Source organism: Scyliorhinus canicula, chromosome 27 (assembly GCF_902713615.1).
Source record: "Scyliorhinus canicula chromosome 27, sScyCan1.1, whole genome shotgun sequence".
NCBI lineage: Eukaryota > Metazoa > Chordata > Chondrichthyes > Carcharhiniformes > Scyliorhinidae > Scyliorhinus > Scyliorhinus canicula.
In genome coordinates this window covers 19537479-19557779 of record NC_052172.1, presented here as the reverse complement: position 1 = coordinate 19557779, position 20301 = coordinate 19537479, and the positions used below count along the sequence as shown (strand labels likewise).

The following is a 20301-nucleotide window of genomic DNA, read 5'->3' as shown; positions in this document are numbered from 1 at the left end:
TCCGGGTGCTCCGGTTTCCTCCCACAGTCCAAAGATGTGCAGGTTAGGTGGATTGGCCATGATAAATTGCCCGTAGTGTCCAAAATTGCCCTTAGTGTTGGGTGGGGTTACTGGGTTATGGGGATAGGGTGGAGGTGTTGACCTTGGGTAGGGTGCTCTTTCCAAGAGCCAGTGCAGACTCGGGAGGCCAAATGGCCTCCTTCTGCACTGTAAATTCTATGACAATCAATAACTACTGAAACGAGGATGTAGTCCGAATTGAAGGCTTTAATCAACAAGATGTTTCCCCAGCAGCTCGAGTACAGAAAGAGGCTGGCTGCTGGGAAAACACGGGTTCTTATACCCTGCCTCTCTGGGCGGAGCTACCTTACATTCCGACCAATGAAATGCAAACACTTGGGCCAATGAGCAGCGAGCCTTCTCCACCAATGGTAGCTCACACCCCGACCAATGAAATGCAAACAATTGGGCCAATGAGCAGCGAGCCTTCTCCACCAATGGTAGCTCACACTCCCAGGTACAATAGTACCTCTAGTCATACTACCACATTCTCTAGTGTGTGGTCTGATTGCTAAGGCCTGACCTGGTTGCTAGGGTCTGTTCTCTGGGACCTAGTCTGGTTGCTAGGGCCTAGTATTGTTGCTATGGCGTAGTCTGGTTGCTGGGCCTAGTCCAGTTGCCAGGGCCTAGTCCGTTTGCCAGGGTCTAGTCCAGTTGCCAGGGCCTAATCCAATTCTCAGGACCTAGTCTAGTTGCCAGGGCCTAATCCAATTGTCAGGGCCTAGTCCGGTTGCCAGGGCCTAGTCCGGTTGCCAGGGCCTAATCCAATTGTCAGGGCCTGGTCCAATTGTCAGGGCCTAGTTCAGTTGCCAGGGCCTAGTCCGGTTGCCAGGGCCTAGTCCGGTTGCCAGGGTCTAGTCCGGTTGTCAGGGCTTAGTCCGGTTGCCAGGGCCTAGTCCGGTTGCCAGGGCCTAGTCCGGTTGCCAGGGCCTAATCCAATTGTCAGGGCCTGGTCCAGTTGTCAGGGCCTGGTCCAGTTGTCAGGGCTTAGTCTAGTTTTCAGGGCCTAGTCTGGTTGTCAGGGCCTAGTCTAGTTGTCAGGGCCTAGTCTGGTTGCCAGGGCCTAACCCAACTCTCAGGACCTAGTCTGGTTGTCAGGGCCTAGTCCGGTTGCCAGGGCCTAGTCCGGTTGCCAGGGCCTAATCCAATTGTCAGGGCCTAGTCTAGTTGTCAGGGCCTAGTCTAGTTGTCAGAGCCTAGTCTAGTTGTCAGGGCCTAGTCTAGTTGTCAGGGCCTAGTCTAGTTGTCAGAGCCTAGTCTAGTTGTCAGGGCCTAGTCTAGTTGTCAGAGCCTAGTCTAGTTGTCAGAGCCTAGTCCGGTTGTCAGGGCCTAGTCCGGTTGTCAGGGCCTAGTCCGGTTGCCAGGGCCTAATCCGGTTGCCAGGGCCTAATCCAACTCTCAGGACCTAGTCCGGTTGCCAGGGCCTAGTCTAGTTGTCAGGTCTTAGTCTAGTTGTCAGGCCTTAGTCTAGTTGTCAGGCCTTAGTCTAGTTGTCAGGTCTTAGTCTAGTTGTCAGGCCTTAGTCTAGTTGTCAGGCCTTAGTCTAGTTGTCAGGCCTTAGTCTAGTTGTCAGGGCCTAGTCCGGTTGCCAGGGCCTAGTCCGGTTGCCAGGGCCTAATCCAACTCTCAGGACCTAGTCTGGTTGCCAGGGCCTAGTCTGGTTGCCGTGGGGTCACTGGCTCCTTTCCGGTTGGGTTCCCGGATGTGACGTCGGGCGCTCCGCGGAGCCGCTGCGAAAATGGTGTCGGTGACTCTGGGTGAGTTTGTGGAAAACCGCGGCCTCGGGGAGGGTCCGCGCTGGGGCCCCGGACCTTGGGGGCTGGGGCCCCAGGCCTGGGGGGGGCAGGGTCCGCGCTGGGGCCCCAGGCCTGGGGGGGGCAGGGTCCGCGCTGGGGCCCCGGGGAGCAGGGTCCGCGCTGGGGCCCCGGGCCTGGGGGGGGGGGGGGGAAAGAGGCCGGCCGCCCGGCGGGGGGAGGCCCGGGTCCCGTCCTGGGTGGGGAGAGGCCCGGGTCACGGTATTCGGTCCTGGGGGAGAGGCCGACGGGCTACCCGGCGGGGGGAAGGCCCGGGCCGCGGGCTGGGCCGATCCCCATTCCCCAGCAGCCGGGTGTCTGGGCCCAGCGGCAGCTGTTGTGTAAATATGTATTTTAACATCTGTAACCTCAGTCATCAGGGAGCCGCCCCGGGTCCCCTGCAGGATGGAGGGAGCTCTCGCTCCGTATTCCCGGATAGGGAGCTCCCTATTCCCGGATAGGCAGCTCCGTATTCCCGGATAGGCAGCTCCGTATTCCCGGATAGGGAGCTCCGTATTCCCGGATAGGGAGCTCTCTATACCCGGATAGGCAGCTCCGTATTCCCGGATAGGGAGCTCCGTATTCCCGGATAGGGAGCTCTCTATACCCGGATAGGGAGCTCCGTATTCCCGGATAGGGAGCTCTCTATACCCGGATAGGGACCTCTGTATTCCCGGATAGGGACCTCTGTATTCCCGGATAGGGAGCTCTGTATTCCCGGATAGGGAGCTCTGTATTCCCGGATAGGGAGCTCCGTATTCCTGGATAGGGAGCTCTGTATTCCCGGATAGGGAGCTCCCTATTCCCGGATAGGCAGCTCCGTATTCCCGGATAGGCAGCTCCGTATTCCCGGATAGGGAGCTCCGTATTCCCGGATAGGGAGCTCTCTATACCCGGATAGGCAGCTCCGTATTCCCGGATAGGGAGCTCCGTATTCCCGGATAGGGAGCTCTCTATACCCGGATAGGGAGCTCCGTATTCCCGGATAGGGAGCTCTCTATACCCGGATAGGGACCTCTGTATTCCCGGATAGGGACCTCTGTATTCCCGGATAGGGAGCTCTGTATTCCCGGATAGGGAGCTCTGTATTCCCGGATAGGGAGCTCCGTATTCCTGGATAGGGAGCTCTGTATTCCCGGATAGGGAGCTCCGTATTCCTGGATAGGGAGCTCTGTATTCCCGGATAGGGAGCTCTGTATTCTCGGATAGGGAGCTCCCTATTCCCGGATAGGCAGCTCTGTATTCCTGGATAGGGAGCTCCGTATTCCTGGATAGGGAGCTCCGTATTCCCGGATAGGGAGCTCTCTATACCGGATAGGGACCTCTGTATTCCCGGATAGGGAGCTCCGTATTCTCGGATAGGGATAGGGAGCTCCGTATTCTCGGATAGGGATAGGGAGCTCCGTATTCCCGGATAGGGAGCTCCGTATTCCCGGATAGGGAGCTCCGATTTCCCGGATAGGGAGCTCCGATTTCCCGGATAGGGAGGTCCGTATTCCCGGATAGGGAGCTCTGTATTCCCGGACAGGGAGCTCCGTATTCCCGGATAGGGAGCTCCGTATTCCCGGATAGGGAGCTCCGTTTTCCCGGATAGGGAGCTCCGATTTCCCGGATAGGGAGCTCCGATTTCCCGGATAGGGAGGTCCGTATTCCCGGATAGGGAGCACCGTATTCCCGGATAGGGAGCTCTGTATTCCTGGATAGGGAGTGCAGTATTCCCGGATAGGGAGCTCCGATTTCCCGGATAGGGAGCCATGTATTCCTGGATAGGGAGTGCAGCATTCCCGGATAGGGAGCTCTGTATTCCCAGATAGGGAACTCCGTATTCCCGGATAGGGAACGCCGTATTCCCGGATAGGGAGTGCAGTATTCCCGGATAGGGAGTGCAGTATTCCCGGATTGGGAGCTCTGTATTCCCAGATATGGAGCGTCATATTCCCGGCTAGGGAGCTCCTTATTCCCGGATAGGGAGCTCCTTATTCCCGGATAGGGAGCGCCGTATTCCCGGATAGGGAGCGCCGTATTCCTGGATACGGAGCGCCGTATTCCCGGATAGGGAGCTCCGTATTCCCGGATAGAGAGCTCCGTATTCCAGGATAGGGAGCGCCGTATTCCCGGCTAGGGAACTCCGTATTCCCGGCTAGGGAGCTCCGTATTCCCAGATAGGGAGCATCGTATTCCCGGCTAGGGAGCTCCGTATTCCTGGATAGGGAGCGCCTTATTCCCGGATATGGAGCTCCGTATTCCCGGATAGGGAGCTCCGTATTCCCGGTTAGGGAGCGCTGTATTCCCGGTTAGGGAGCTCTGTTATCCCAGACGGGGAGCGCTGTATTCCCAGACGGGGAGCGCTGTATTCCCGGATAGGGAGCTCTGTATTCCTGGCCGGGGAGCTCCGTATTGCCGGCTGGAGAGCTCTGTATTCCTGGGTAGGGAGCTCTGTATTCCCGGATGGGGAGCTCTCTATTCCCAGATGGGGAGCTCCGTATTCCCAGATAGGGCGCTCTGTATTCCCAGACAGGGAGCTCTGTATTCCCTGATAGGGAGTTCTGAATTTCCAGCCGGAGAGTGATGTTCTGTATAAAGACACCAGTTTTTCAATTTTATGCACAAACAGTAACAGCCTCCCCGCCCTCCAGTGCAGAAAACCCCTGTTCCCCCAACTCACTCACTCACTCACTCACCCCCCCCCCCGCCAACAGACCAGTTCTTTTCTTAATTTAAAGTGCCCAATTGTTTTTTTTTTCCAATTAAGGGGCAATTTCGCCTGTCCAATCCACCTGCCCTGCACATCTTTGGGTTGTGGGGGCGAGACCCACGCAAACGCGGGGAGAATGTGCAAACTCCACACGGACCCTGGACCTTGGCGCCATGAGGCAGCAGTGTTAACCACTGCACCACATTACCGCCCAACACACCAACTACTTAAAGTGCCGAATGAATGGCTGCCATCTGGTAGAACCCCTCAATTGCCCCCCTCACGGTGTACTTAACTTTCTTGAGGTATTAAAAACCCTGCAAGGGATCCCCCAGTTGTACTGAGGCACTGGATGGAGCACGCTGACCTCTCACCCTAACAGTACCTGCCTACAAGCAATCAGTGACAACATTTTAAGACTGATATTGATTTTTGTCAGGCAAATGTATTAAGAGTTAAGGAACTAAGGCAGGTAGAAAGACAGTGTTATGGTAAATGATGGAACAGGTTCAAGGGGCTGAATGGCCTGTTCCTATACCTCATTGGGTGCATGTAAATGATCCTGCAGCAATGTTTGAAAAGGAGCAAAACGTTCTACTGGCCTGGAGAACCAACCCCACCAAAAATAGATTCACTGATCATCTGTCTTATTGCTGTGTGTGTCATTTTGCTATATGGAAAACAGCCGCCACATCAAAGGCAGCTCCTTGTACGTGAGACACTGACACATTTTTCTTTCTTCTAGAATGTAACCTGTTAATGGGGTATAATATTGTCTTTCCTGACAACTTTTCAGGTTATTACAAATGTTTCCCAGCTTTTGCATTGCTCGAGATGCCATGGTAACATTTTGATGAAGCCGTGTATTTTGAAGATAATTCCTATATTTCAAAATTGGTATGATTTTTGACAGGCAGGGACATTAAGATTAAGGAACTGAGGCAGTAGATAGATGGAGATAATGAATGGCCTCCTGTTTCTCGGTCTCCTCTGGTAGGTGGCAATATTCAAAAAAAGGAAATAATTCTGCGGTTAATTTTTAAGTTGAACACCGTGGCGGAAGAGTAAATGGCTCGATAAAGTTTGCCTTTTAAAGGTCATTGTTGCCTTTGAAGATGTCCCAAGATAGCTTTGGATGCAAAAGGCCCTGGCTATATTTCATCTCATTGAGAAAGCCAAACTCACTTACTTAGTGATTTAGGTATTGGCTTTGAGGGGACAGGGCAAACAGTGAAGATGACAGTTGTTGAGTTTCCTTTCACCATAGCTGTACCAGACAAAAATAACAAATATGCTTGACTTGATTGATTTTTGTAATTCCTCCCTGGAGTATTCATCCTGCTTGAAAAGCCAGCTGGTTGTGTTTCTGCTTTATTTTCTGGCTGTTCCCACCCAGAAAGAGATCAAAATCCTTTTACAATTTGTGTACATTAGAAACGAGAACAAAGCTAGCTCATTAACATCTTTAACTAGCGACCACCACCTCTGATCATCCGCCATTTTTTACTTCTGGTGATGAACAGGACTTTACAGCATTTGTTTTTAATTTTTCCCATTAAGGGACAATTTAGCATGGCCAATACACCTATCTACACAGCTTTGGGTTCTGGGGGTGAGACCCATGCAAACACGGGGAGAATGTGCAAACTCCACACACACAGTGTGGCCAGGTCAGGACAGTGTAGCACCGTGAGGCAGCAGTGCTAACCACTGCACCGCCATGCTGCCCTTTACAGCATTTTAGATATGAGCAGGTCAGAAGCTGGGGATTCTGCAGCGAGTAACTCACCTCTTGACTCCCCAAAGCCTGTCCACCATCTAGGAGGTACAAGTCAGATCTGTGATGGAATACTCTCCAATGCCTGGGTGAGTGCAGCTCCAACAACACTCGAGAAGCTTGACACCATCCAGATAAAGGAGCCCTGCTCGATTGGTACACCATCCACCACCTTCAAGATTCACTCCCTCCACCATTAATGCATAGTAGCAGAAGTGTACACCATCAAAAAGATGCACTTGAGCAACTCAACAAGTTTACTTTGACAGCACCTTCCAAAGAACAAAGAAAAGTACAGCACAGGAATAGACCCTTTGGCCCTCCAAGCCTGTGCCAACCACGTTGCCCGTCCTAACTTAAATCTTCTACACTTCCGGGGTCCGTATCCCTCTATTCCCATCCTATTCATGTATTTGGCAAGATGCCCCTTAAATGTCACTATCGTCCCTGCTTCCACCACCTCCTCCGGCAGCGAGTTCCAGGCACCCGCTACCCTCTGTGTAAAAAAACTTGCCTCGTACATCTCCTCTAAACCTTGCCCCTCGCACCTTAAACCTATGCCCCCTAGTAATTGACCCCTCTACCCTGGGAAAAAGCCTCTGACTATCCACTGTCTCTGCCCCTCATAATTTTGCAGACCTCTATCAGGTCGCCCCTCAATCTCCGTCGTTCCAATGAGAACAAACCGAGTTTATTCAACCGCTCCTCATAGCTAATGCCCTCCATGCCAGGCAACATCCTGGTAAATCTCTTCTGCACCCCCTCTAAAGCCTCCACATCCTTCTGGTCGTGTGGCAACCAGAATTGAACACTATACTCCAAGTGTGGCCTAACTAAGGTTCTATACAGCTGCAACATGACTTGCCAATGCTTATACTCAATGCCCCGGCCAATGAAGGCAAGCATGCCGTCTGCCTTCTTGACTACCTTCTCCACCTGTGATGCCCATTTCAGTGACCTGTGGACCTGTACACCTAGATCTCTCTGACTTTCAATACTCTTGAGGGTTCTACCATTCATTGTATATAAACCTCGACCTCCGCCACCTAGAAAGATGAGAGCAACAAGTGCATTGGGGATCACCACCATCAGCAAGTTCCCCTCCCAAGTTGCTGAAGCTTTCGATGTTGCACTCATCGGGACAAATGCAAGAATACAAAATTTCAAACAACCACAATAATCTCTCGATAGCAGAAACAGGTGCTGATTGACTCTGATCCAGAGATGGAGAAAGCAATGGGGAACAATTGGCTTCCTGAGCTCTTGGGTAATTAAAAAAAAAAAGACACATCAGTTTTATCAGGCGTCATCGGCAGGTGAATTTTACATTTTTGTCTGACTGTAACCAGGAGCTGTGAAAAGAAATTCCTCTAGTTCCTTGCACTCGTTTCGAAGTAAATATGTTACCAGATTGGTTACTAATGGCGAGATTGTTAGCCTGCTGTTGCCGTTGTCAAACTGACAGCATGTGTGTACAGCAGGAGCTTAACGGGTTTTTGATTCGGAAGACAGTTCTGCTTACCTGACGTAGAAAGGGTGAATAATGCAGAGGGAAGTCATTGATCCAACTGGTACACGCTTTCTGCTTCACACGAACCTTCTCCCACCCCTACTTCATCTCACCGACACACACTCTTCTCTTTTCCCTCGTATACGTAGCTAACCTGTTTTGACATTAATACTATTCTCCTCCACCCCCCATGTGGTGGTGAGGTCCAAATTCTGACCACACCCTTGAGTAAAAGATTACTTCCGAATTTCCTGTTGGATTTATTTGTGTCTAACTTATATTTATGGCCATGGTGAGTTGTATCAGTGGATCCTGTGGATGGTACGCACTGCAGTGACTTTAGGAGCTCATTTTTAAGGTGATGGATTGTTAGAATCCCTGCAGTGCCGAAGGAGGCCTTTCGGCCCATCAAGTCTGCACTGACCCTCTGAAAGAGCACCCTACCCAGGCCCACTCCCCCCCCACCCTATCCCTGTAACCCCACCTAACCTGCACATCTTTGGACTGTGGGAGGAAACCGGAGCACCCAGAGGAAACCCATGCAGACACGGAGAGAATGTGCAAACTCCCCACAGTTGCCCAAAGCGGGTCCCTGGCACTGTGAGGCAGCAGTGATAACCACTGTGATTTGCAATGATGTGTTAATGTTGAAAAAGAATCCATCTCGAACAGCAGGCTATCCTATTTTGTCTTCTGCTCTAACAGTTGTGCGAATGGTGCTATTTTGGTCTCATTGCTTGTCTTTGAGTCCCAGTTGTCCCTTTGACTTTCAGATTTCTAGATGTTGAAGATCAGGCTGTTGATTACGTCGCAGCAGAATTACAACTGTTCCTGAAATTGAGAAACCACCTTCTCAAAAGCATATGGCAATGGTGTTCGCTTAGATATTAACAGGTTGTGTGCGCTATTGTCTTCCCCTGTCATGTTGCCAAGTTGTTCTGTTGCACAACTTAAGATTCCCCTGCTAAATAATAAATTCTTACAAGGAAACCTTGGACAGGCGAAGCTTGTATCCGCTGGAGTTTCAAAGAATCAGGGGCAACTCGATTGAAACATAAGGTCCTGTGGGATCTTCATGGAATGGATGTGGAGAGAATGTTTCTTGTCAGAGAATCTAGAACTAAGGGGCCACTGTTTAAAAATAAGGGGGAGCCCATTTAAAACAGACCTTTCTTTTCCCAAGGGTTGTGAGTCTTTGAATATTTTGACGGCAGAGCTGGGTAGATTCTTGATGAACAAGGGGACGAAAGGTTATCCGGGGTGAATAGGAATGTGGGGTCGATCAGATCAGCCATGAGCGTATTGAATAGCCGAGCAGACTTCAAGGGCTGATGGCCTCCTCCTAATTCATATGTTCTAAAGCTCAATCAGATCTACTTTTGCTTCATTATTGTAACTATTTTTCCACAGTTTCTATTCATAATTGTTGTGTGGCCTACACATTTACAATGCATTAAAGATCCGCTTTGCACCCTCCGTTGCATGGATTGTTCAGACATGCACTGGCCATCTCCTTCAGCACCCTTGTCAGTAGGGGGGAGGGGGGGGGGGGGCGCATCTTCTTCAGCACCCTTGTCAGTAGGGGGGGGGCGCATCTCCTTCAGCACCCTTGTCAGTAGGGGGGGGGGGCGCATCTCCTTCAGCACCCTTGTCAGTAGGGGGGGGGGGGGGGGCGCATCTCCTTCAGCACCCATGTCAGTACGGGGGGGGGGGGGGGGGGGGGGTTACTTTCACCCACCTTGTGGCTGAAACATCTCAATCACATGGTGCTAGAGTTCCAGAAACATGCTGAACCCTGACTGAGCTATTGGAACTGGAATTCTTGCTTGACAGGGGAGCTCCCCACCCTGACTCTGAATCAACAGTGATATTTGCCTTGTAGGGATGGGCAGAGGTTCCACCCCTTATTGTCATATGCTACCTTTCAAGAGTGAACTGACTATGGGAATCGACTTAATCGACTTAAAAGTGTTATTCTGTTCTGCAGCAACATCGGAGTGGATTCAGTTTTTCAAAGATGCTGGGATTCCTGCAGGACCTGCTGTCAACTATGCTGTCAGCTTTGTGGACAACAGGTATGTTTCTTAACCCTTGCTCAATTAGCTGAAAAGAACTTGAGGCCTTCCTGCACAGTTTTCTCTATTCTACTGTAAACTTTAGATGTATGAACTTAGAACAAGCATAGAACATACAGTGCAGAAGGAGGCCATTCGGCCCATCGAGTCTGCACCGACCCACTTAAGCCCTCACTTCCACCCTATCCCCGTAACCCAATAACCCCATCTAACCATTTTTGGTCACTAAGGGCCATCCACCTAACCTGCCAATCCACCTAACCTGCACGTCTTTGGACTGTGGGAGGAAACCGGAGCACCCGGAGGAAACCCACGCAGACACGGGGAGAAGGTGCAGACTCCGCACAGACAGTGAGCAAGCGGGGAATCGAACCTGGGACCCTGGCGCTGTGAAGCCACAGTGCTAACCACTTGTGCTGCCCATAACATGAACTTGGTGGTTTTGGTTTTATTTGTGATTTTGACAAACTGCCCCATCCTATTCGGATATAAGCATCTGATGGGAGGTATATGAGAGACTGAGGCCAACTTTCTTCCCCTCTGTATGAAGCTGCTTAAACCCACTTGCCCCTCATTCACCCACGCCGGTATGTTACGGCTGCTGGTGTTTTTAAATTTCACCACAGATGAATTAGTCCATGGAGTAGCAAGCGCGGGACAGCAAGTTTAAAAAAGCCACTGGGCCGGTCAGTGTGAGGGGGTCAGGTCAGTCACAACAAAATGGCAGCCCCCATGCCGAATGCTACCAGTGGAGAGTACTTGTGTTTTGCTGCAGAGGTAGGAAGAAAAAGAACCTGGAAAAGTACTAGTCTGTGCTTTAATCAAAAGCTGAATATGTTCATGAGAGGCCCGGGTGCAGTCTGGCAGCACGGTGGTGCAGTGGTTAGCACTGCTGCCTCACGGCGCCACGGTCCCAGGTTCGATCCCTATCTCCGGGTCACTGTCCATGTGGAGTTTGCACATTCTCCCCGTGTTTATGTGGGTTTCACTCCCACAATCCAGAGATGTGCAGGATAGGTGGATTGGCCACGCTAAATCGGCCCTTAATTGGAAAAAAATTATTTGGCTACTCTAAATTTAAAAAAATAAATAAATAAATCTGGCGCAGTTCATTGAAGCACCAATCTCTTCGAATTACAGGCAAGTGGCATCTGGGAAAGACTGCGCCTGCACATTTCCGATGCTAACTATGGTAATGTCCCGACACAGGGTAGGGATGAAACATTTAGGAGTTACAGATAATTGCTTTCACCTCACAAGCATGAGTTCCCATAATTGCCTCCTTCATAAAGCTAAATTTAGCTTGCACTTAAAAAATGTGTTGCTGCTGGCAGATGATCTAATAGTATTCCTGCTGTGAGCTTCTGCCAATGATTCCTTACTAAAGAACCCTAAAGGTATGCATTGTCAGCATCTAAAAGATTTCCATGTTTGAGCCCTGACTGTTATCTCATTAATATAATCCAGAGATTGATAGGAGCAAATCATTTATTTTGGTGATGAATCAGGGTGGGAACCTGCATGTGCTATGGACGTGAATCCGTATCCTAGTTCTCTGTGAAACAGAATCTCATTGAGATTTCCTGCAATATCACTCATGTTTGTATTGATGTGGAGAAGGCGCACATTGCTCATTCTAATTAGATACACTTCAATTGTGGCTGCAAAATTCCTTTGTTTCTACATTAAATCAAATGATGACAGAAAGAAGGCTGCTTGCATCATCAATACCCCCACTCCCCACCATGATCCCCTCATGCGACCCAGGGACCCAGTCAGTTTGTGAACTTGCCCTGACAAATTAATTGCTAAACCATAATAGGAAGAAGGGCTTAGTATTTACTCCCTGTTTGAACAGAACAAGGTAACATAAGAACATAACATAAGAACTAGCAGTAAGCCATCTGGCCCTTCGAACTTGCTCCGCCATTCAATGAGATTATTGCTGATCTTTTGTGGACTCAGCTCCACTTTCCCGCTCTTTCCCTTTATTCTTCAATAAACTATCTATCTTTATCTTGAAAACACTTAATGAAGGAGCCTCAACTGGTTCACTGGGCACTGGATAATTCCATAGATTCACAACCCTTTGGGTGAATAAGTTCCTCCTAAACTCAGACCCAAATCTACTTCCCCTTATTTGAGGCTATGCCCCCTAGTTCTGCTTTCACCCACCAGTGGAAACAACCTCCCCGCATCTATCCTATCCATTCACTTCATAATTTTATACGTTTCTATAAGACCCCCTCCCCAATCCTTCTAAATTCCAATGAGTTACTCTGAGGCAGCGATGTGGTTGAAGTTCTAAAGAGTTCTACAAGCTGCTCAGTTAATAATGGTGACAGAAGCAGGAGGAACTCATTTCGCCCCTCGAGATTCATCCGTCAGTCATTCAATGAGATCGTGGCTGGTCTGCGGCCTAACTCCATGCGTTTTTTTTCCATATCCCTTAATACCTTTGGTTAATAAATGTCTTATCAATCTCTGCTTTAAAATTCACAATCGATTAGAGATTAATTGCTGCTTGCGGTAGACAGTTCCAAACTTCTGCCACCTTTTTGTGTCTCGGAGTGTTTCCCATATTCACTATCGAAAGGTCTGGCTGTAAATTTTAGACTCTGCCCCCTCGGTCTCGACTCCCCAGCCCCAGAGAGTAGTTTCTCTCTATCTACCCTCAATACCTTGAAAAATCACCCCCCGAATCTTTTAAACTCCAGTCTAATTGCACCTCATAATTTAATCCTTGGAGCCCAGATATCATTAGGGTAAATCTACCCTTCACTTTCCCTCTTTCCAAGGCCAATATATCATATTTCCCATGTCGGACAGTAACACCAGTGCTCCAACTCCTTCCTAAATTGGATAGAGCAGGGGTAGGAAAGCTTCCTCTATCCTTGCCGAGCCCAAACACATCCTATTACACCAGTGTGACACTTACATTCCCACCAGGTTTCGTGTTGATTTCTCTATTGAACCATAAAGGTCTCTAACACAGAAGGAGGCATTTAGCTGTCGTGTCCACACGGGTTCTTTTCTTGTGCTAAACTGATCAGTTCTAAACTGATCTCTTTCAGTTGCCCTAAAATTTCTATTGCTTCAAATATTTTATCCAGTTTTCCTTTTATTTTAAAAATACATTGATCTCTGCTTCAGCCTTGCCCTGTGGCCAAATGTTCCATTCTGCAACACCCTCTCTCTCTGCTGGCATCTTTTCCGTTCTGTCCCCATTCTCTTGTAGCCGTCTAACGGTGCCTGTGAGTTAAGTAACAGATGGCTTTCATGGATTACAGGGGGGTGTCCTGTGATTGAAAGAACTGTCTTGTTCAACGATGAAGACGTTCAACTAATCAATCAACAAACAAAGTTGTACAAGAAAGCAATTTCTACCTCTAACGAGGTCAGGAGTACACCTCACAATCTACCTTTAAATGCACCGAGTATGGTTTGATTTGATCAGCAATGATTTTAGCAGGCTTTTCTGTTAAACTGCTTCGACTCTTCGGAGAGCCCATACGTTTGAGATCCAAGCTTTTGAATATCAGTAGTCTGGAGACAAAAGCAGTTTTCTTTGGGAAAGTCCTTGAACAAATCTGTAGAGCAGTTCCGACAAATCAAGCCTCAAGCTGGTAACCAAAGGCTGGCTGAATTCCCAACACATTTATAACATTTTCTCTTCTTGAATTGACAAACAGCTTTCCTTGCTGCAAGTATCTGATGAAAAGGAGATATAGGAGCAGGTGGAGGCCACATGGTCCCCTGAGCCAGCTCCACTGTTCAGTGAGATCATAGCTTTTTTTTTTTTAAATTTAGAATATCCAATTCATTTTTTCCAATTAAGGGGCAATTTAACGTGGCCAATCCACCTAACCTGCACATCTTTGGGTTGTGGGGGTGAAACCCACGCAGACACAGGGAGAACGTGCAAACTCCTCACAGACAGTGACTCAGGGCCGGGAATCGAACCCGGGTCCTCAGCGCCGTAGGCAGCAATGCTAATCACTGTGCCACCGTGCCGCCCCCAGTGAGATCATAGCTGATCTTCTACCTCCGCCCCACTTTCCCGTCCCACATTCATTGTCTCCCTTATTGTCCAAAATAAATCACAGGCGTGTGTTAGGAATGGGTTCGGAATTCCAATTAAATACTAATTTGATGTCAATTATCCAATAGAAGTCACTGAAATACAAAGGGGTTACATGTGGCACTATTTGTGGGTGGAGATTTGTGTGTGAAGTTGGATCAAAGGAATAAAGGTGTTTTGTAGAGAAGCAGAACTCTTGTCTCCTTTACTGTACAGCAACCCAGAAGCCTAAACATCTTGGATATACTCTGCAACTGAGTATCCGCAGCACTCTGGGTAGACAGTTCCAAAGGTTCACAACCATCAGTGTGAAGAAATAACTCCTCATCTTAAAATGGCTGTCCTCTTATCCTGTGACTCAAATCCCATGTTCTAGACTTTCCGACCAGAATTAACAGTCCCCTCAGCATATTTCTGTTAAGCTCTCTTAAGAATGTTACACATTCATTTTTTTTTAAGGGGCAATTTTAGCGTGGCCAATCCACCTACCCTTCGCATCTTTGGGTTGTGGGGATGAGACCCACGCAGACACGGGGAGAATGTGCAAACTCCACACGGACAGTGACCCAGGGCTAGGATCGAACCTGGGTCCTCGGCGCCGTGAGGCAGCAGTGCTAACCACTGGGCCACCCTAGAATGTTACACATTCCGATGCGATCAATTCTCATTCTTCTACGCACCAGTGCTTATCGGCCTATTCTACTCAACCTCTCCCCGTGGGCAGCCCGCTCGGCCCAGAGAGCTTTACAGTGAACCCTTGTGACCCCTCTCTAAGTTAAGCATATCCTTTCTAAGGTAAGGAGAGCAAATGATCAGAATTCATGTTGTTTACAACAGCAGAGTACAGAAAGAGGTACAGCTTTCAGTTCGCAGATGTAAAGCTCCACATTGGAGAGAGAAAAATAAAATCCCAATTCCTCTAACAGCTGTTTGATGATTCCTTTCAAAGTAAGGTCAACAGTTGGCGCTGGATTTGAGGACTGTTGTATGACCAATATGGACCAGGGACTGGATTGAGAATACCCAGGCTCATCTCCTGTACGACCCACACGGGAATGATGGCGACATTTGATTCCACATCCCTGCGATGAAAAACCTATGTTTAAACTGTTTTGTTCTCCCAGGATACAGAAGAATATGCTCATGGATCTCACCAAAGATATCATCAACGAGCTGGGCATCTGTGTCGTTGGAGATATTATTGCCATTCTCAAACATGCCAAAGTGGTGTACAAGCAGGTGAGGACTGGTAAAGTTATTCCTTCAACTAAACACTATTGTTTCAGTATTTGTGTCAATAGTGATATAAAACCATTTGAATGATTGTTTTAACATATCCCTCGAATCTCCATATGACTCCCTTTCACTAACCAATAGCTTGAGGTGTATTTAATTAGGTGTTACCTGTCATGCCATTAAATCTGTGTGACTGCATTACCCTGCTAATAGTTACAAATGACACAAAATGTTAGCGAATTAAATACATACAGGGAAATAATTATCATGAATAACAGTTCTATACTCCATTCAATATTTCGGCATTTAGAATCTCAATATTTGCTCTCTCTCAATGCTGTTATTTGCCACTCAACTTGCACTAGGTAATAAAAAATAATGTTTTGAACTAACTCCCATTGGTGCGGCATTAACCTATACATGCTTTGCTCCGAAGTATATTTTCCAAATTGCTTATTTGGCAGGTTTCATTGCTACTGTATCTGTCTCTGAATTGAGGGGATGGATGTGGTTCAGGAAGGAAATTATTATGGAAGAATCCTCTAAATGTGACCACTGAGACGTAAAATCAATGCACGAGACGGTTTTTTCTATGGGATTTTGTCTGCAATGTAAAGGGAAACAGGGCAATTTATACAAGCTAGGTTACCTCCCCGAGAACAACTGGAGAGGTGGAAGATTTAGTTCAAAAGTGCGATATTGCAGATGCGGGAAATCTGAAGTAAAGACGGAGAATGCTGGAAATTATCCACTGGTCAGGCAACACTTGTGCAAAGGGAAACAAAGTTAACGTCGATGATCTTTAAGTGGCAAAAGTTAGAAATGGAATCAGATTTTGAGCAAGTGGAAGTTCGGGGGAAGATGACAGACGCAGTAAAGGGAAGATCTGTGATAGGTTGGAGGACAGGGGAGAGGCTGAAAGAAGTGGTAATGAAACGAGCAAAAAACAAACGGCGTCCAGAGCAGATGTGTTACACTTAGCTGCTTGTTCACTCAGTAAAGAAAGCCAGTCTTTAACAGATGTTTGTTCACAAAACCCAGTGGTCGCGAACATAGACTTCCTTTACCTTCCCCCGACACATTGGGGAAATCTGAATTTAAGAATAATGCCCTAACATTTCCCCAAGTTGTAACACGTCTACAACTAGAGTATGCACAGGATTGCAACGTTAACAGTGTGAGTGGCAGGATGACAAACAACTAAAGCAAAAATGAGAGTAAAACCGAAACCTACTCCGAGAAACGAAACACAATGGAGCCAGCGGTTCCATTCTAATACTATTGACCCAGTGTTGAGTGCGGATGGCTGTTAAAAGATGAGGTGATGTTCTTCGAGCTCCCGTTCAGCTTCATTGGAACTATAGGATGCCAAGGACTGAGAGGTCAGCGAGAGAACAAGGTGGGGAATTAAAATGACTGGCCACAGGAAACTGGGGGGGTCACGCTTGCAAACTGCAACGCGGCCAAACCAACCTGCATCTGGTACTCCCGACATTGAGCAGACTGCACTGCGGGCAGTGAATAATACAGTGTGCCAAACTGAAAGAAGTACACATAAACTGCTGCTTCACCTGGAAAGGAGTGTTCAGGGCCTTGGACAATGAGCAGAGCAGAGGTTAAAAAGTCAAGTGTGTTACATCTGTGGAAACGTGCGGTAGGAGGGGGGATTGAAGAATGAATCAGAGTGTGCAGAGGGAACGGTACCGTTGGAATGCTGAAGGGGGAGACCAGGGGAAGTAATCTTTGGTGGTGTCATCACGCTGGAGATGGTGGAAAGGGTGAAGGATGATCTACTGAATGTGAAGGCTGGTGAGGCGGAGGTGAGGTCAAGGGACCCTGTCCTAGTTCTGGGAAGGAGGCTGAGAGCAGATGTGTGGGAAATGGACCAGACCTGGTCGAGCGTCCTGTCAACCATGGTGGTTGGGGATTCCTCGATTGAGGAAATGATATTTTGGTTGTTTGGTTGGGTCTTTAAGGTCAGTGCCGTACACAGTTTGTTCCTTATTGAGTACCATGGGCATAAATGGGAAGAAGACAAAGTGTTTACCAAATCTGTTCAATGTTAAAGCGTTTAATTAACCCTGTATACTCAGATGGTGACAAAGTTACAACGGTCATCAACCTCGGTGAGTAAAGCAAGATTTTTATGAAAAGCTCTCAAAAACTACAAAATTTATACAGGACCAAATTTTCACATGAAGCAATTCAGTTTATCCAAGGTGTGAACACGAAACGGGCCAAGTCCTGCAGGTACAGGGGCCACTTCAGAATTAATTTCTGACCTCTGGCCAATTGCATATGCATTTCACACGCCACTCGGTCGCCCAAGAAACCTGACGCTGCTTACAGGGGAGTGTTTGCAGCATTTCACAGTTCAAGTTAATCACTGCCAACATGTACCACACAGCTACCCGAATCAACATACACTGTATTGTCACAAAATAGCGACAGTGCTGCAAATTTTGAGAGAGGGAGGGAGAGAGGGAGGGAGGGAGAGGCGGAGGGAGGGAGGGAGAGGCGGAGGGAGGGAGGGAGAGGCGGAGGGAGGGAGGGAGAGGCGGAGGGAGGGAGGGAGAGGCGGAGGGGAGGGAGGGAGAGGCGGAGGGAGGGAGGGAGAGGCGGAGGGAGGGAGGGAGAGGCGGAGGGAGGGAGGGAGAGGGCGAAGGGAGGGAGGGAGAGGGCGAAGGGAGGGAGGGAGAGGGCGAAGGGAGGGAGGGAGAGGGCGGAGGGAGGGAGGGAGAGGGCGAAGGGAGGGAGGGAGAGGCGGAGGGGAGGAGAGAGAGAGCGAGGGGGAGGGAGGGAGAGAGAGCGAGAGAGAGGGAGGGAACGAGCGAGAAGGAATGAGCGGGACAAGGAAGAGAGAGTGCGAAAACACGAACCTTCCCCCACCTGAGGAGCAGTATACTTGTCTTAGAGGGAGTGCAGATTGATTCACGGAATGAACCGAATGCCCTAAGAGGAAAGATTGAGCAGAATAGCCTACATTCCCTGAGGTTTTGAAGAATGAAAGATGTTCTCATTGAAACTAATTAACTTCTGGAGGGCTTGACAGAGTTATTTCTCCTGGCTAGGCAGTCTAGTACACACAGCCACAGAATAAGGGGGTCAATCATTTAGAACTGAGAACGGGTGAAACTTCTTCACTCAGTATTGCGAGCCTTTGGAATTCTCTGTGCTGAGTCATTACGTTCATTCCAGACTGGGATCGAGGAGTGTAGGGATCGGGTGGGAAAGTGAAACTGATGTAGAAGTTCATAGATATGCTGTCTGCGCGGGGGGGGAGGGGGAGGGGCACCTGGCCTCCTCCTAACCCTTTGCTCAGGTAGAATAAATAAAGAGATACTTTGCAGAGGCTCCGCCACTAATCAGACAGCACAGCAAAAGCAAAATAGTGCGCATGCAGGAAATCTGGCATAAAGAGAGATGCTGGAAATGCTCAGCAGGTTGGGCAGCATCTCTGGTGAGAGAACAGGGTTAAAGTTTCAGGTCACTGACCTTTCAACAGGATGGTGAACGGTCAGCGACCTGTAACATTAGCTCCCTTTATCCCGCCACAGATTTCAGGTGATTGGCAAGAAACGTAACTTTGGGCAGCACTTTGGGTAGATTGGCCGTGCTAAATTGCTCCTTAGTGTCCAAAAGGTTAGGTAGGGTTACGGGGTTAAGGTGGCGGCTTGGGCTTAAGTGGTTAAGGTGGCGGCTTGGGCTTAAGTAGGGTGCTCTTTCCAAGGGTCGGTGCATATTCAATGGGCCGAATGGCCTCCTTCTGCACTGTAGGGATTCTATGAAAATGAGGGAAAGTTGTTTTACTTGATCAGTGGTTAGAGTTTTAAACCAGGTTAAAGTCCAACAGGTTTGTTTCAAACACTAGCTTTCGGAGCACTGCTCCTTCCTCGGGTGAATGAGGAATTCATTCCGAAAGCTCGTGTTTGAAACAAACCTGTTGGACTTTAACCTGGTGTTGTCAGACTTCTTGCTGTGCTCACCCCAGTCCAACGCTGGCATCTCCACATCATAGAGTTTTAAATGCACTGCCTGCGACAGTAGTTGTCACAGATGTGATAATAGCCTTCAGAATGGAACTGGATAAATACTTGAAGGAAAAAGAATTATAGGGATGTGGGGAAAGAGCTGGGGAATGGGATTAACTGGATTGCTTTATGCAAGAATTGGCGTACAGTGGATGGACCAAATTCCCACCTCCTGCATTGTTCTATGTTTCTAGGCTCTCTGTATCACAGAATACCAAAACAGGAAACCCTCGGTGTTTTGATTATTGATTACTTTCTTTTGAAATTGCTATTAAAATCATAATAATGGGTGTTTTGAGGCCAATAATATATTTTTGAAATGTTGGATATATTATCATACCTCTCCCTTTCCTCCTGTCCCTGAAACTTCACTAAAGTGCTATTGAGAACATTCTTGATTATCTTCTGTCTGCACTTGTTCCCTAAACCCCGGTCATTTTGAGCCACACTGCATAGTTTCTTAAGCTGGATCTCCTACTTCTTCTAGGAACTTGCTAAGGTGGCCACAGAGTCTATAAGCACCAGCCACGGAAATGTGCAATTCGAGTTAAAAAGAACAGGCAACTCTCGTAAGTAAACCCTGTTTGCAGATGATTATTTTTTGTAAATGTTGGATGGCCTTTAAAACTGTAATTTTACTTTGCACGACTGCATAATCAATTTTTGGTTTTGCAACTTCTTCAAGCGTTTTTGCAAACTCTTTATCTGTATAAGCTTGTAGCCTTAAACTGAGATGGTTGCTATGCTGTGTATCCCATGCTGCAGTTAGTCTGTAGCTGCAGAGTCCAAGAGGACATCAGGAGAGAGCTGTGCAGGCGAGTTTCAGCACACATCACAAAGTTACACTCACCCCCGGTAAATGTGAAAGCTCTGAGAGCGCGCTGGAATTACGCTGTCAGTGTTGAGTCCAAACGGTCCAAGAACTTCCTGAAGTCGGTTGAAGAGGAGACATCACACACTTGCATTCCAAAGTGCTTCGCAGCCAATTAATTACTTTTTCAAAGCTTCGTCACGCTTAAGTAAATGAGCGCAGAATCTCTTCT

At 48.3% G+C, this 20301-nt stretch overlaps 1 protein-coding gene across 5 annotated transcripts in view; it reads left to right on the top strand.

The window, feature by feature from the left end:
- The first annotated feature begins 555 nt into the window (after nucleotides 1-555).
- c27h19orf47 (chromosome 27 C19orf47 homolog) overlaps nucleotides 556-20301 on the top strand; it is a 34418-nt gene continuing 14672 nt past the window's right edge. Inside the window, exons 1-4 of one of the 5 annotated variants that reach the window (XM_038785884.1) lie at nucleotides 556-1817; nucleotides 9823-9910; nucleotides 15116-15230; nucleotides 19746-19827. In XM_038785884.1, the coding sequence (XP_038641812.1) occupies nucleotides 1799-1817; nucleotides 9823-9910; nucleotides 15116-15230; nucleotides 19746-19827 (304 nt within the window). In that variant the 5' untranslated portion in view covers nucleotides 556-1798. Of the gene's footprint in view, nucleotides 1818-4999; nucleotides 5258-9822; nucleotides 9911-15115; nucleotides 15231-19745; nucleotides 19828-20301 lie in introns of those variants that run through there. The other 4 variants (XM_038785883.1, XM_038785881.1, XM_038785885.1 and 1 more) reach the window with 4 other exon arrangements.